This window comes from Stegostoma tigrinum, chromosome 26, assembly GCF_030684315.1.
Source record: "Stegostoma tigrinum isolate sSteTig4 chromosome 26, sSteTig4.hap1, whole genome shotgun sequence".
In the NCBI taxonomy this organism is placed as follows: Eukaryota; Metazoa; Chordata; class Chondrichthyes; order Orectolobiformes; family Stegostomatidae; genus Stegostoma; species Stegostoma tigrinum.
The window spans coordinates 17,106,053-17,122,735 of record NC_081379.1 but is presented as its reverse complement, the minus strand read 5'-3'; the positions used below and the strand labels follow the sequence as shown (position 1 = coordinate 17,122,735).

The following is a 16,683-nucleotide window of genomic DNA, read 5'->3' as shown; positions in this document are numbered from 1 at the left end:
AGAAAGGCTAAAACAAATACACAATACACAATGGAGAAAACATGTTGCTTAAACTTCTATATTGTAGACTACACTCTATTGTTAAAAGCACAGTGTTATTGCAGTTGTGGTCATTAAGACAAATGGAAAGCATTCCAACACGCTCGACTTATGCCTTGTGGATGGTAAACACAGTCATATCAAGTCAAGAGGTGCGTTACTTGCCACTGAATCCCTAGTTTCTGACCCGCTTCTGGGAGTCACAGGATTTATATGGCTGGGTCAATTCTGTATGTAGTAACCCCCAAATTTTGAGATATCTAAACACTCCTTGACAGGTCGACAGCTGTTGGCCATTGCGACGGATCGCAATAAGTTGGACAGTTTCCAGGACACTTTGTAGATGGGGAAACCTCCTTCGGGTATAGGACAGTGACTTCTTTTGGCTGTAGGATTCAGGAATCCTTCGGAGGTTGGTGGGATGTCAGGTGTTTGAGATAGTTTAAATAAGGAGAAGATTGTTTTTAAATGGTGCAGGGATACACTAGTACATCCAAAAGAAAAGCACTGAAAAACAAATCTGCTGTTACCTGGTCTAATCTCCTATCTCTGGGCGACACATCCATGCATTCCAAGATCTTGTTGCAGTGGAGGCAGTTGGCCATTTGAATGGCATGCTGTCTCTGGGAATTATACATGTGAGAACCTTGGCGCACACCCAATCACACTTCTGTGAAATGAGTGAGGCTGGGTTCACAGGTGGAATTTGTGGCTCCCAGCAAACTTCAGCATTTTAGCCACAGTCCAAAAAAATCAAGACCCTTTTCTTCGCTTCATAACTTACATTCCTACCTGCCTTGGTGTCACTAGCAAATTTAGCAACTGTACATTTGGTAGGTTGTAATTAATTGAGGTGTCAACACTGAACCCTGTGGCGTTTCACTTAAAACACCAAAACTAAACCAAAAACAGAACGATTATGCCCACCTTCTTCTTCCTGTTGGTCAACCCACTAACTATGTTAATATATTAGCCCCCCTACAACATGAACTTTTATTTTGTGTCATGATTGTGGACATCGCACCTTGTTAAATGTCATCTGCAAGTCTAAGTATAGTACATTCACAAAAGCCTGAAACAATGACCACCATAACCTATCTAAAAAACACCTCTGAACTGACAGCCAGACTACTCAGACTACTAAGAGTCATGACAGTACATAAACTGGCAGCCACAATGAGGCAGCACTGACCAGGGTTAAAGGCCCAATTGATACCACAGACAGGACGTATGTGGTTTACAAGATGCCATGCAGAGACTGCACAAAACACTATGTGGGACAAACAGGCAGACAACCAGCAACCCACATCCACGAATACCAGCTAGCAACTACACAACATGACCAGATGTCCTTGGTTTCAATACACACAGATGAGAAAAACCACACTTTCAACGGGGACAACACTACTATCATAGGACTAGCCAAACAGGACAGCCAGGGAATTCTTGGAAGCTTGGCATTCATCCATGGATCCCATCAACAAACACACTGAATTAGACCTGATATTCTGGCACCAACTGGAAGCAACAAAAATCAGACCATGTAAATTTGAAACTGCACAAGACAACAACGCTTCACAGGAGGCTCCACAGCAGTGAGAATGTCACCTAGTAAAGGGACGCAATGCCTGCTATCAAACCCCCCAGCCTGGTGAACACACCAACATCTACAATCAGCACCCAAGCTACAAATCTTCACTCAAATCCTGAATGCTCTCTTGTTCTGCTTTTCAAGGAAGTATAAAATGTCACTGGTTCTAACAGGTTGGGCTATAGATGCTGACTTTGCCATCAATACTCTCATCCAGAGAATTAATTTTAAGTCATGTTAGACCACTATTACATGCTTCCTCATAGTTTGATCATCGCAGTGTAAATTGGACCCTTGAAAGAAGTTGGCAAATCACTTTCTCTGCACAAGACACATAATACAAAATAACTTTAAAATCAAGGAAAGAGGAATTTAAATATACTAAAGTTAATAACTAAGGAGCTCTGACAATGTCAGGAGAAAATTTCATATAGGCACAGGCAATAAGAGGGGGAACTTAAGTAGAACTGCATAAACACCAGCCAGACCATAGCTTGAATATGGTGGCCAGTTCTGGTGGCCACATAACATTGAGGATAGATTGGTTAGGCTCATTTACTACTGAAAAAAATCAGCCTGAAGGGAGATTGAATTGAAGTGTACACAATTATGAGGGACCTCCGTGCAGCGGATAGAATAGATCTACTTCTTTCATAACTGAGATGAAAACCAGGGTTATAATGAATAAAATGGAATGAGAAATTAAATTACCTGTACAGAAAAATTACTGAAAATGCATTTCCATGTAATATGTGACACACAATGGCTACAGGAATCTATACAGGGACATAAAGTTATTGTAAACACTTGTGTCCAGAACAGCTTTGGGAATTATTTGGAATCTTCCCAAAATAGAAAGTAACTGATGATATGAGATAATCAGGGTCTACTTCACTGGTGTCTGTCATCTACATGGCATTATGATCTTACAGGAGGCAGCAATTAACAGGTCTCCTCTGCTGTACAATTGAGGATGGTAGGCTAGACTGCCTAACACTTGGAGGATCAATGAACTGGGCTGTATGCTTAAAATATTAGAAGTTCCACCAAGAGAGGTGAATGCTGCTGAGGCTGACTGGGTCACCAAATGAAGGTACTGTTGGATACCTTCAGAACTATGTATTTTTAAGAAAGGATCACAGCTAATCAGGCTGACAGGGCTGAAATAAAGAACCATTGTACAGGAATGCTCATAGCCATAGGTGGGGCCATTTCAGCCGTGAACTTTGTCAATGGAAATTTAAGAGGAGGATCAAATGGCCCTGTGACCTGCCACTGGAAGGTACCATCAAGTAGCTGCCCAACTCCAGGCTCAGCAAGAGACACATCCAATGCCAGGAAAGTTTAGTTAGCTTTGGACAAAGGTTCTTGAGTGGACTAGTTTGTCACCCATCTCCATGGTGCAGGGATTACCCTGGCAATCCACCCTTGGAAATGTACCTGGAAACTATCCCAATTCCTGCCCTTCACCTTCCCCTCAAAGCCTGTCACCTCCAAGGGGCCAGAAAGATTCTCCACTGTGCCTAGACAAGGTGGATTTGTTTACATGTATTAGCTTTGGAAACAGCAGTCATCCCCTTTCTCATCTATTTCTTAAAAATCTGCACAATGGGGATATACAGACTTTAAGATGTCTCAGGTTTAGATTTGAAATAACAGTCAAAATAGTAGCTGGGGCACTACAATGGTTCTCCATTGCCTAGGAAGGAGGAAAATTAACTCATCTTTCAACCCCCAAATGCTCTTCCAAGACATCTGATACAATAGGAGATGCTGTGGATGCTGGATAAAGATCAAATCAGGATCAGCTGAGATGCCTTTTACAGCATAGGCCGAATGGAGACTATTAGTCTATTTAACAAGCCAGAAGTTTTTGGAAGAGAAGCAGAAAATTGAAGATGGATGAATTATTTTCCTGTGCCACCCATGCATCATTTATACATGTCATCAAAGCCAGTGGCCAAGGTCAATATTTCCAGTGACACTGTCACACTGATTACGTTCATCTTTCAGCTTATCCCACTACTCCATTAGAAAAAAGTGTGGCGAAGTGCTTCTCCTCCCGTAGAAACTGACCAACATACAACAAGGTCGTCACTGGTCCATCAGGCCTTTGAAATATTACTTCTGTTTAATCTGATGCCCTAGCCTTTTGCCTGTAAAACAGCAATTTCATCATCCTCAAATACCCTCTAACTCTGTTTTTAAATTATTTAAGGAATCATCTTCCATAACCTCTTCAGGTAGTGTATACCAGATTCTGACAATCAATTGTGTATAAAATGTCCTCTCATCTCACCCCTAGAACATTTTCCCAGTGATTTTGAATCAATAACTTCTAGTTATCACACCAAAGATTATTTTGCTCTATCAACATCTATCATCCTTAAAACATCAATTAGGTTGGCTAATTGGGTCAAACCAAGATAATTTGCACTCCATACTGCACTATACTTGCTTTCCAGTGCATTGCAACATTAGAGACTTTCCAGTTACACATCCTTAACAAAACTATACTTGTTCTCATTTGTTTAAAAATGCCCTGGGTGAATTGCTGGCGTTATGAATAGCAAGAAATAACAGTACTTAGGAAATGTGATATTGTTAGCTCATTGTTATTAGATCTTGAGGCATGAGGGCATAACCTTTCTCTTACTGTGAACATGGCTGTGTGTTACATGGTCAAATGAAGAATGTGGAATTGAATACAAATTGCTTGTTTCATAAAGGGCACTTCAGAGACTATGATAACCTCCATTAGATTCAAAGCCAGATTCAAGAGAAGGAAGTTATACATTCCAAATGATTTATTATCAAGAAAGATAGGAAGAACGTAATTAATTGGTGCTGCAGCAGAATGCATAAGTGTTTTAATTCCACTATAGCATCAGTCAACAAAGTCTGAACAATTCCAAAGCTTCGAGGCAGATGGCACTCATATTTGGCTAAAGTAAGATGTGATGTTTATAGCTACTTTTTTCCCCCACCAGTGGCAACTTTCAAAGCAAGTACTATCTTCCACAAACAATATATTTATAAAAACAAAACTGCATCTGAACTCACCCCAGTGCTGACTAGTGACAGCATGATTCGCTCATTAAGGGCTAACGTTTCTCCCTGTTTCATCTTGATTCGCTTTTTATCTAAACACTTCATGGCATACCTGAAAGTCACAAGTAAAAGAGGATAATTACACAAGTCGTCACACTACAGATCCAAATGATTCATAAACAGAAAATGTACAGGATGCAGTATGGATCTATGATTCAGGCTGGGCAGCCAGATACAGAGTAAAAGCAAAGGAGGTGAAAAGTGAGACTGCAATCAATTTTTTTCATTATTCGCACATAACTCCGAACTTCCAACACAGAGGCAAATTGCCTTCAGTTATGAGCCAAACATAACCCTCCTGGAGCAAGATAACACATTATTAAAATAATGATGATTTTTCCCATGGGTGAGGGGAGTGGAAAAGGACAGGATTGTGGTGGACTTAAAATGGGATGCATGGTACATCAGAGCTCAGTCACTCTTCAAAGCCAGACTTTGAGTTTTAACAGTAAAACTCTTGAGACTATCATGATGAATCTTATTGATTTATTTTGTCAGATTCCACTTGGATTAACACATTCTGTTTTTGCTGGGAGATCATGTTGCAACTGTACAAGTCATGGGTGAGGCCACTTTTGAAATACTGCATTCAATTCTGGTCCCCCTGCTATAGGAAGGATACTATGAAACTCCAAAGGGTTCAGAAAAGATTTACAAGGGTGTTGCCTGGATTGGTGGATTTGAGCTCTTGGGAGAAGCTAAATAGCCTGGGACTGTTATCCCTAGAGGATCAGAGGCTGAGCAGAGACCTTACTGAAGTTCATGAAATCATGAGGGGCATGGATAGGGTGAGTTGTCAAGGTCTTGTTCCCAGGGTGGGGCTGTCCAAAACTACAGAGCAAATGTTTAAGGTGAGAGGGGAAAGATTTAAAAGGGATACAGGGGGCAACTTTTACCACACAGAGCTGTGTGCGTATGGAATGAGCCACCAGAGGAAGTGGTGGAGGCTGGTACAATTACTACATTTAAAATGCATCTTGATGGGTATTTAGAGGGATATGGGCTATGATATATGGGCTATGGGATATGAGTTTAGAGGGATATGGCCAAATGCTGGCAAATGGGACTAGATATCCGGTCAGCCTGAATGAGTTGGACCAAAGGGTCTGTTTCTATGCTGCACATTTCTTTGATTCTATGACAACAGCGAGGCTTGAGGGGAACAGTGAAAATATGGATTCTGCATACTGATGTATGTAATCAATTGTATCCCCAGTGTCAGAGCAGCAACTTCTTGACTCTACTTTGAAAGGATGTACATGAGACAATATTATATTGACACATTTTGAGATAATAATTGAAACAGAAATAGTTAATCCACATCAAATTCAATCACAATTGCAAGACAAAGGAATAATTGCAAAGACAAAGTTAAACAATGGCAATGAATATCATAAATGCTGTCAGGAATCAATTTTCACACAAAAACAGTGTTTAAAATTTGGATTACAAACCTGAGTATGATGATGGAGGTGCTATCGCTCGAATTGTTAAAGAAGTTGGATGCTGTTCTTTGGTGGGTTGCAGTTTTTCTATAAGCCTCAATCAAATTGGGTGAATGAACTCCCTCGTCATTATTTTAGTTTTTGAACTTTACATGTGTAGTAGAAAAAACACATTCATCTTCATTGTTTTTATGAAAGGACACACTGCCAGTGGTTATAAAAAGGCACAATTGATTTTTTTTAAAAAGCTCATTCATAAGAGGTTTTCAATTTTTAAATAGCTCATATTTCTTCATTGATTTATCTATCTTTAATTGAATGCTATGCTACTATTGAACCTCATGTGCTGTCAGGGTAAATTATCTAATTTAGTTGCAACAGAGTTGAGTTTTTAAAAAATAAATTCAAGGACAGATCTTCGAATCTCCAGACAGTTGGAGACAGATACGTTCTGAAAGATGTGTATCTGGGCCTCTTGAATATTCTGGTACATTGACTATGCAGTAATTGATCAGGATGTTTGAACATCTGACAGGCAATTACACTGCATCTGGAACTCTCCAAAACAGTTCCCTAAATATGAATGTGAGGCAAGAGGCTTTGGAGGATTCTGACTCCATTACCTTAATAGTTAGCCAGGAAAAATTAGTCATTAAAAACTTGCTTCAACCCGCAACCAACTGCACCATTGATAACCCAATAAGTCACTAACACTTCCCCTCTCCACAGACACCTTAGCAACACCCCACTACACCCTCAACACCTGATCCATCTGACCAACTTACTCACCACCTGTACCCTCCCCACTCTCCCACTTACTCATTCATCAATCTGCCACTTTAGCCCTGTCACTCAATCACTTGCCTACTCACTTATTCACCCACATGTCCACCCACTCAGTCACCTAACACCTTACATAATCGCCTGTCACCCTACCCACACAGACGCTTTGGGTAGCTTTAAACAAGCTTTTGGGATCTTTAAACATTTCACTCTCTAGATTTTGGTAGATATTGCTGTATAAAAACATATGGCTTGATGCAAACACTGATCCTATGATGGGTAAATTCCTAACCAGTTTCCTATGATGGAATGCTGGCTGTAAAAATGGGATTTACCTCGGTCACATCTGATCTGATGGTAATCGGAAGACCGGGACTCCAGTTTCTAACTCAGTTTTATTTTCATGAAAAATAATGACAAAAGTACTACTGATTGCAAAATCATGGACCTTGGATACATAATACTTTTGTCCCATAATCAGGAAATAAAACCCAATTAGTAAGATTTTCGGGGAGCAGGCAGAAAGTATTGAAATCAGTTTGCACTTTAACTAAAATTATGACCATCCTCAACTGTAGAAGTTGTCCAGATGCCTCACTGGCAAAGATCTTCCTCAGCCTGAAACACAAGACGCTCCATGCTTCCAACCTCCTTCTCACTCTTTAAACTGAAAACTCAGAAGGATCTTACAGATGTTCCCATCAATACCCTTGGTTTAAATCTATGGAGATTAAAACAGGTCTTCATTCTCTTTTAATTATTTTCTCTTCCCTATCCCATTTCCAAGTTAGTTTCTCACAACTATACTCTGTTATCCATTTGGAATAGTCATTTAATGTGGAAAAAATTATATCTGCATGAAGAGAAGCATAAACGTCTCATGTACATTCTTACTGGTCACTCTGAGACAAGGTACTGGGTAGGGCTTAATCTGAGACTATTTTTTTCTGCACCAACTGTAATTTACAAAATTTGGCAATATGTTTCAGGGTGCTGAATCCCATTTTTCGTAAGGTTGTATAAATTATTTACATAATTTATATAAATTACAAGACTGTACCTCAAGATAAATGCTCAGTTAACACTGGACTAAGAATTGGAAGCTTAATTCAATAATATTGATCTATTTTGTCAGCTTCAACTTCTTCTCATACATCTACATAAAATTCATAGACGTTCAAACTTTGCTGGTATCAGTATGAACTAAATTGCTAAACAGAAGATGTTGAATCATGGAGTTACTGTTGGCAACAACCAGGATCACTGTCTGCAAAATTCTAAGTATGTCATCCTTTGTTCACAGAGAGGCTGATGGTTAGAAGGTAGTAGTTACATGTGTGCACCAGGCCTACAAACATATTTTTCTTTTGACTCCTCAAATAAGCATTAGCCAAAGCTGCTTGGAGAGAATCAACATCAAGATCTGTATGCAACTGCTTTGTAGCATGTGGTAATTTGTGCATTATCCTATGGGTGACACATTGACCATCCTGAATGTAATACATGGGTCCCTCAACTATTTAGTGTGGGAAACACTTTGGCCTGTCTATTTAATGCACACCAACCAACATATTAATCTGTAAAAAGTAATTTCAGCTTGGATGTTATCCACTCACAAAAAAAAGTCCACCTATTATCTTACATGTAATAGTATACAAATTATAGTGTGGCTTGTACATTGATGTAATGAAATCGAACTCAAGTTCTTGGAAATAAATAGCAAAGGTAGGAATAAAATTACATTTTTCCAGTATCAGCTTTCCTGCATCCATAAACCTCACCAAATCCTCCCCTTCCGATTATACGATGTACACTGAAGTCATTCATTGTTAGCTGCAAAATAAATGAAATGCCATAAATCCTGTGCACTGATTAGCAGAAATTGACACATTGTTCAGACATTTTTTATTTAAGTGAATTTGGACTTATCCTTTCAGAGATATTACATCTTGCAATAATACACTAAGACAGTGGTTGCTACTATAATAGGCAGTATTATCATTGTATTGTCACAGGAAGTGATATAAAGTGGGATATTACTTTCTATTTAATGTAGAGGACATTACTTCAACAAGTGTCACGGGATGGAAAGTATTATTGCAGGACAGGATAGGGAACAGAGGCTGTTGTTACAAAAAGTGGCACGGGATTTGCACTGATAATGTGGGACACATGAACCTTTAATAATCCAAGAAGTGCTGTTTTAAAAATAAAATCAGTGTATGAGGGGGTAACAAATGAATTAATTATTGAGAATAATTTGTGATTTTTGTTGATTTCTACAGCTGTCATCACAATTAGACCAAGTTTTGATCACTGAACAATTTTACTGTCACTTGAATATACTTCTACTTCCAAATGTTTCAATAAATACAAATATTAATCCATGTAGCTTTCATTAGCGCTAATAGGCTTATTGCAAAACCAAATATGCCAGAGTCAGATGTACACCTAAGATTTCCATTGGTTTACATAGGGCGATATAGTTACAACCCAATGGGGCAAAAAATCTACACTTACACTGTTGCAATTTTTCCTTTTCCTTTTTACTTGCCCTACAGAATTATAGTCATTGGATCACTTAATGGAGCATCTGATTGAGGCAATATGTAAAATGTACAAGAATCCAGTGATGAGAAACTTCAGTTCAGTATAGATTGGAGAGGTTGGGAATGTTCTCCTTGGCGTGAAGAAGTCTAAGAGAGACTCAATCTGATAGAAGTTTTCAAAATCATGAGGGGTCTTGATAGAGTAGTTGGGGAGAAACAGTTCCTATTCGTAAAAGGTTCAAGAGCAACAGGGCACAGAATTGAAATTTACAAATGTGATGGCAGAAAAATCTCTGTCATGCAAAAAGGGGTTCAGGTATGGAATACACTGCCTGGAAGTGTAATGAAGACAAGATTAATTGAGTAATTGAAGAAATCATTGAATGATTATTTAAACAGAAACAATGTGCAAGGATAGTGGGATAAAGCAGAATTGCACTAAGCCTTCATGTTCATTTGGGGGAGCAGTTGCAGAAACAATGTGCCAAATGACCCCCTTCTATGCCAGAGCACTTCTGAGAGTTTGAATGTTATGGAGTGAATTATTTATGTAATTAATAATAGGGGATTTATAAAACACGTGTATTATCAGAATCAGTGGTATACAAAGCTTGTACAGAAAAGAAAGCATTAATATTTACAAATTATACAACATGGGATAAGAGAGTGAATCAGTGATCTAACAAGATGTTTATGTGCTGTACGCTATCTATCGATATTAGTGCAATTGTAACACATTTGCTAAAGCATTAGACTGGCTCATTTAACAGAATTCCTGCTTCTTTTATCAGAGAAACATGGCTTCAAGTCATAAAATCTGATTTTAGATATGTTTTTAAAGATACAACAACAACAGTAGTTTTTTTTCCAGAATACTTACCATTGATGTTTGTAGCATCAAAAGTATGTTCTAATCTGAACGTTATTCTAAGGATGTTATTCTAGCTTGTGTTCTGCCTTGACTGTAGACTATTTAGCATGGAACATGTTTTGGCTTGTGTTTTATCCTGTACTTACAGCATGCTAGCCAACATGTTAATCTGCAAGTAGTCATCGACCACAGAGTAGAAACCAAACATATTTTCTTCATTGCCTTGCCCATCCAAACCACACGGGCATGAGATTTTCATTCATAAAATCATTCAATTAGCTGCAGAACGTTGCTTGAACAGACAACCAGAACCAGAGGGCTGAGAAAATGCCTTGAATCCATTAGCACTAGATTTGTACGTATTTTGCACAATTTCTCAGCAATTTTCTATCACTCCCTCTTCTCATTAGAGCACTTAAACTGGGCAATTTCAGCAGCACCATCCCCTTCTCCATTTCTTTTTGTTATGAAGCAAAACAATAGTAGGTGAGTATTGTAAATATGATATATTTTTTCTTTTGTTCCCACTGAGGTAAATATTTCGAAGGTGGTAGTCACCTACATGTGCCAGGAGTATAGGCAGATTATTTTTCACTCCTTAAATGGGCATTAGCCAAAGCTGCTTGTTAAGAAAAACAATTTCAAGACTGATATACAACAGCTTTACAGCCCATTCTAACCTAGGTGCTATTCTATAGGTAACACTCCAGCTCGTGTGCTACCCTGAAAGTAATGCTGTCTGGTCTCTATACCATTTACTGTGGATCACACTTTGGCCCTTGTATAGTCCTGTATTTAATGCACACTAGCCAACATATTAATCTGCAAGAAGCAGTTCTAGACTGGACATATCATTTACATGGCCTGAAATAGACCTTGAATGTTCACTTTAACTTAGGGGTGTCTCTGGTAACTCAATATTAAGCAGTAGGCTCCTTCTCTCTGAAAGTCCAATTCAAATCAAATCAGTTGTGTATCTATATTTGAATTATAAGTAAAGACCGTACGTCCATAAGAAATAGAAACGGGAGTAGGCTGTCTGGCCCCTCAAGCTCGCTCTGCTATGCGTTATGATCTTTCCTGCCCTTTCCCCATAACCCTTGATTCCCCTACTGATTAAGAAAACATTGATCACAACCTTAAATATACACTAGAACTCTTTGCCACAGAGAGCTGTGGGGGCAGAGTTTCAGAGACTCTCAACCATCTCAGAGAAGGAATTCCTCATCGTCTCAGTCTCAAATTGACACTCCTTTATTCTGAGGCTGAGGCTATGTCCTCTGGTCCTACACTCCCCTATAAGGAACAACATCCTCTTAGCATTTAAACTGTCAAGCCCCTTAAGATTCTTATGCTTCAATGAGATCACGTCTCATTCTTCTACTTTTCGAAAAGTGAGTCTCATCCTTTCCTTATAAGGCAATCCCTCCATACCAAGGATCATCCTAGTGAACATTCTCTGAATTGCCTCCAATTAAATGATATATTTCCTTAAATAAGGTGACCAAAACTATTCACAGAACTCCAGATGCGGTCTCAACAGTACCTTGCAGGATTGCAGTAAGACTTCCCTGCTCTTACACTCCAAACCCCTTGAAATAAGCACCAACATTCCATTAGCCATCCCACTAACATTTCATAAAGTATTTGAGGTTTATTGTGAAGTACTTACTTAAAGGGTCAAATAATAAACTAATTAGTGCCAGCTCCTCTTAACAAAAGTAAATATTACCCTGGAAAAAATTTAGCTTGATGCATTTCAATAATTATTCCATTATAGACATGAATGCATTTCTCTCGAAGGAAAACTGAACAGGACTTGCCTGCTGCTGTAATGGAGATGTATTAGGCTATCCTTGAATAATATCCGGCTTCTGACATCCATGTACTGCCCTAATTCTGCATTTTCTGTGCATTGAGATTCTGCACTGTTATAATGCAGTTATAATGATCATAGGATCCCTACAGTGCAGAAAGAGGTCATTTGGCCCGTTAAGTCTGCATTAATCCTCAAAACAGCATTCCACCCAGACCCACCCCCAAACCACCACCACCACCATATTCCCGCAACCCCGCATTTACCATGGCTAAACTAATTAGATTGCACATTCATGGACACGATGGGCAATTTAGTATGGCCAATCCATCTAACCCTGTACATCTTCGAGCTGTGCGAGGAAACCACAGTATCCAAAGGAAATCCAAGCAGACACAGCGAGAATATGCAAACTCCACATACACAATCATCTAAGACTGCAATCAAACCTGGGTCCCTGGCGCTGGGAGGCAGCTGTGCGAAACACTGAGCCACCATGCCACCATTCTAAACAGTCTTATGAAAATTATTCCCAGCTTCTCATTGTTTTCCAGCCACTTAGCTGAAGAAATATGGCTTTCAGCATCGTTCCTCCGTAAGTGGTGTCTCCTGCTTCATTTCCAAAATTCACCAATTATGTTCAAAATAGTGCCCAAAGTGACAACACAGCGATGAAAAGCTTAACACATCCAACATCCAATGTTGTCAGGACTGGCTGATTACTTTCTTCATCAAGAGTTCTTAGCTATCATCAAAGGATAACCATCAATCTTGAGTGGTTCTGGTTTATATGACAGTGTTGAAGTGCATTACAAGGTGCTGACTTTTATTGCTCAAACAAGTTACACTTGATCATGTGGTGCCAGCTCTTCAATTCAAAGTACTTAGCCATAAAGCTAATTATAAAGCCTAAGGCGAGGTTTGTATAACTATCATTAGCAGGAACTTAATGGGGAATCACATGGCCATTGACTATCCTACCTCTACATCAAAACTCATAAACTAACTGAAGGCACAGGGTTTCTCTCTGATGAAGCTCTCTGGTGAAGGGTCTAGGCCCGAAACGTCAGCTTTTGTGCTTCTGAGATGCTGCTTGGCCTGCTGTGTTCATCCAGCTTCACACTTTATTATCAAAGGCACAGGGTTTGTTGACCATCATTCAGTAAGTAGATTACTGCTATGGGTATTGTGAAAGAAACTGAAGATGTGAAGTGTATAGAAAAGGCTTTAAATAAAATTGAATGCTCTTCACAGCATTCAACAGATACTGTGAAAGTAGATTATGATTCAGCATTTTGTCAAGATAAGAGGATCATTAGAGAGATGAAACAGGAAAAGTGGATTTCATTCACATGCAATGGTGTTCAATTACACAAAAGTCATCCTAATTTATATGTCGGTCGGATAATGTAGTCTCTATTTATGGTTTAAAGCGTCTCTTTGGGCAAATCAATAAATCCTGTAATCTTGAAACAAAATTCTGTAAAGTTACCCTCCAAGCCTGGAATGAGAACTAGGTATTCAACTAAATGAGCTGTAGTGGGCATCTATTTGCTGGAAACTGCAAAATCACCGAGTGAATGTTTGGGTAAAATTTCAATAAAGCAATCCATTTGGACAGACAATATTCATGACCTCATATTTTATGGTATTCCTGGTATATATTACTCAAGAGTTGAAACTTGTCTGGTGTCTAATGATCAACTGGTGCCGATTGTCTTTGGGGATGGGCTTGGATGGTAAGAAGAGATGTGTTCTAAGCATTTGAACAAATGATGGATCATTTGTGAACTCTGTGTCAAACTCAGCAATGCGAACCAAGCACAAAGAATGCTGCAGAAACTCATCAGGTCAGGCAGCATCTGGAGAGTCAGAGTTACACAGGACAAAAGTATGCCCTTCAGCCCTGCCCTACATACACTAATCCCACTTTCCAGCACTTGGCCCATAACCTTTCAGTAGCCAGAGTTCCAAAGAACAGAATTGAAGTGTCAACTCTGTTTCTCTTTCTCCGCAGTTTCTACCAGATCTGCTGAGTTTCAACAACATTCTCTGTGTTTATTTCAGTTTTCTAACTTTTACACATCGTACCTTTATTTGGAGTCACTAATATGACTCTTGAACAGGGCAGGTATACAATTAACAATTGTAGCTGTAGCTAGCTGGTCCAGAAGAAACTGCATCCTACCATACTATGTTGTATTGGCATTTTGTTGATACCAAAGGCAATAAAAACAGAGCTTTTCATGCTAATTAAAGGATATAAATTGGATTTGTTAAGTTGAAACAAACTCTAGGAATTCCAAGATAATTATCAATCTGACACTTCCTGTAAACAGGAGGATGTTACATCCGGAAGGAGCTTGAAATAAGGAAGTTCAAATTCAGCCCAGAACAATTCTCAGATGTTACTCAAAAACAAACAGCACAAACGGCTCATAACAAAATACTGAGCAGCATGGTGGCTCAGTGGTTAGCACAACTGCCATACTAGGGATCCAGGATCAATTCCAGTCTTGGGACTGTGTGGAGACTGCACATTATACCCATGATAATAAAATGTGAGGCTGGATGAACACAGCAGACCAAGCAGCATCTCAGGAGCACATGCTGCTTGGCCTGCTGTGTTCATCCAGCCTCATATTTTATTATCTTGGAATTCTCCAGCATCTGCAGTTCCCATGATCTCTGACATTATATCCATGTCTGGGTTTCCACCAGGTGCTCCAGTTTCCTCCCGCAGTATACTGATGTGCAGGGTACATGAACTGGCCGTGCTGAACTGCCCTGTAGTATCTAAGGGTGTGTACGGTGGATGCATTAGTTGTGCTAAATGTAAGATTACAAGGATAGGGAGGGGACTGGGTCTAGGAGGTGTCAGTGCAGACTCAGTGGACCAAACGGCCTCTTTCTACAGTGTAAGGATTCTATAATTCTATAAATTAGCACTGTAGAAAAGAATCGTGTGTTTGTATGACTTCTTATCATGTCACTCAATGTCCTGAATCATTTCAAGTCCGATGAATTACTATGATATATAGTCACTAATGCTGTGTAGACAAACAAATCAGACAATTAGCTTACAGTAAGATCCTGCGAGGAGAAATCTGATAAACAATTTAATAATTTGTCACTGAAGAAGAAGAATTTTGCTTAGGACTCCCTGCTTCACTTTTCATGATGTCAACAAGTCCTTAATATCCAAACGAACAAGTAGATGAGATAACAAAGTGTAGAGCTGGACGAACACAGCAAATCAAGCAGCATCAGAGGAGCAGGAGGTCTGACGTTTCAGGCCTAGACCCTTCTTCAGAAACAGAAAGGTCTTTTCTGAAGGAGGGTCTAAGCCTGAAACGTCAGCCCTCCTGCTCCTCTGTGGCTGCTTGGCCTGCTTTGTTCATCCAGGTCTGCACCTTGTTATCTCAGATTCTCCAGTATCTGCAGTTCCTACTATCTCTAAAACAGATGAGACATCAGTTTAGTATCTTATCCAGAGGACGGACAGCATAAAACTTACATAATCTAAGTACATCTATCACTTGTATACTGGGCCGCAAAATAGCAGTGTCACTAACTCACAAGTCAAACATTCAGAGCTGTAAGTTAAGAATCCAACGCAAAAAATAACATTTGTACCATATTTTAACAACATTAAAAAATGACGCAAAAGCAGACAATGTACTTACATGGATGTTTAGTTCTACATTCTTCCATTGGCAGAACCTAGTGAACCTGTCACTGTAATAAAAAAAATCAAAGACAAGACTTGGTGAGAAATCCCTGGATCACAACAGACCAGCTGTTGAAATTGTGATGTCAAGGCACAAAACCCATAAAGGTAAATTAAATTACATCTCAGATGGAAGAAAATCCTGGTTGTGCTTCCAATATACTTGCCTTCTCTCTTGTCGATATTGACAGTTGCTAGAGAACTCCTCAACTATCAATACCTCAGTGGTAACTTGCCACAAATAAGATCTTCATACATGACCCAGGCAGCGAGTGGCACCAGGCGTCATTCACCGAGGGCATCCTAGCCAAGCCCAATACTTTTCCCCTCTACTGGTAACATATGCACTATCCAGGAGTGTAGCAGACCAAAAAGAACCTTGCTTGATTGTATTTTAACTGTATCAACTTAGTTCTGAAGATGACTGTAACATAACTGTTGTCCCAAATAATAACAGATCATTGTCCACCTTATATTTCCAAATCAACACTGCACAATTTTTTGCTTACAACATCATTCAAGCAGATAGCTACAGAATGTTGCTTGACCAGACAAGTGGGAAGAACCAGAGGGATTAGAAATTGCCTTCAATCTGTCTGCATTAGATTTTTATGTACTTTGCATAATTTCTCATCAATTTTCGAGCACTACTCTTTCCTTCCTTCAGGAGGTGACTCAAAGTAGACTATTTCAGCAGTATAATTCTCTGTCTGCTACTTTGTTGTTGCTTTTGAACCTGGACATTAAT

General features: G+C 39.3%; 1 protein-coding gene across 2 annotated transcripts in view; it reads right to left on the bottom strand.

The window, feature by feature from the left end:
• The window catches only part of grk3 (G protein-coupled receptor kinase 3), a 278,643-nt gene that overhangs the window by 88,503 nt on the left and 173,457 nt on the right, over window positions 1-16,683 (bottom strand). For both annotated transcript variants that reach the window (XM_048555682.2, XM_059655001.1), the window contains 3 exons: window positions 15,892-15,943; window positions 8,711-8,802; window positions 4,694-4,793 (listed from right to left, as the gene is read on the bottom strand). In XM_048555682.2, the coding sequence (XP_048411639.1) occupies window positions 4,694-4,793; window positions 8,711-8,802; window positions 15,892-15,943 (244 nt within the window). The remainder of the gene's footprint in view (window positions 1-4,693; window positions 4,794-8,710; window positions 8,803-15,891; window positions 15,944-16,683) is intronic.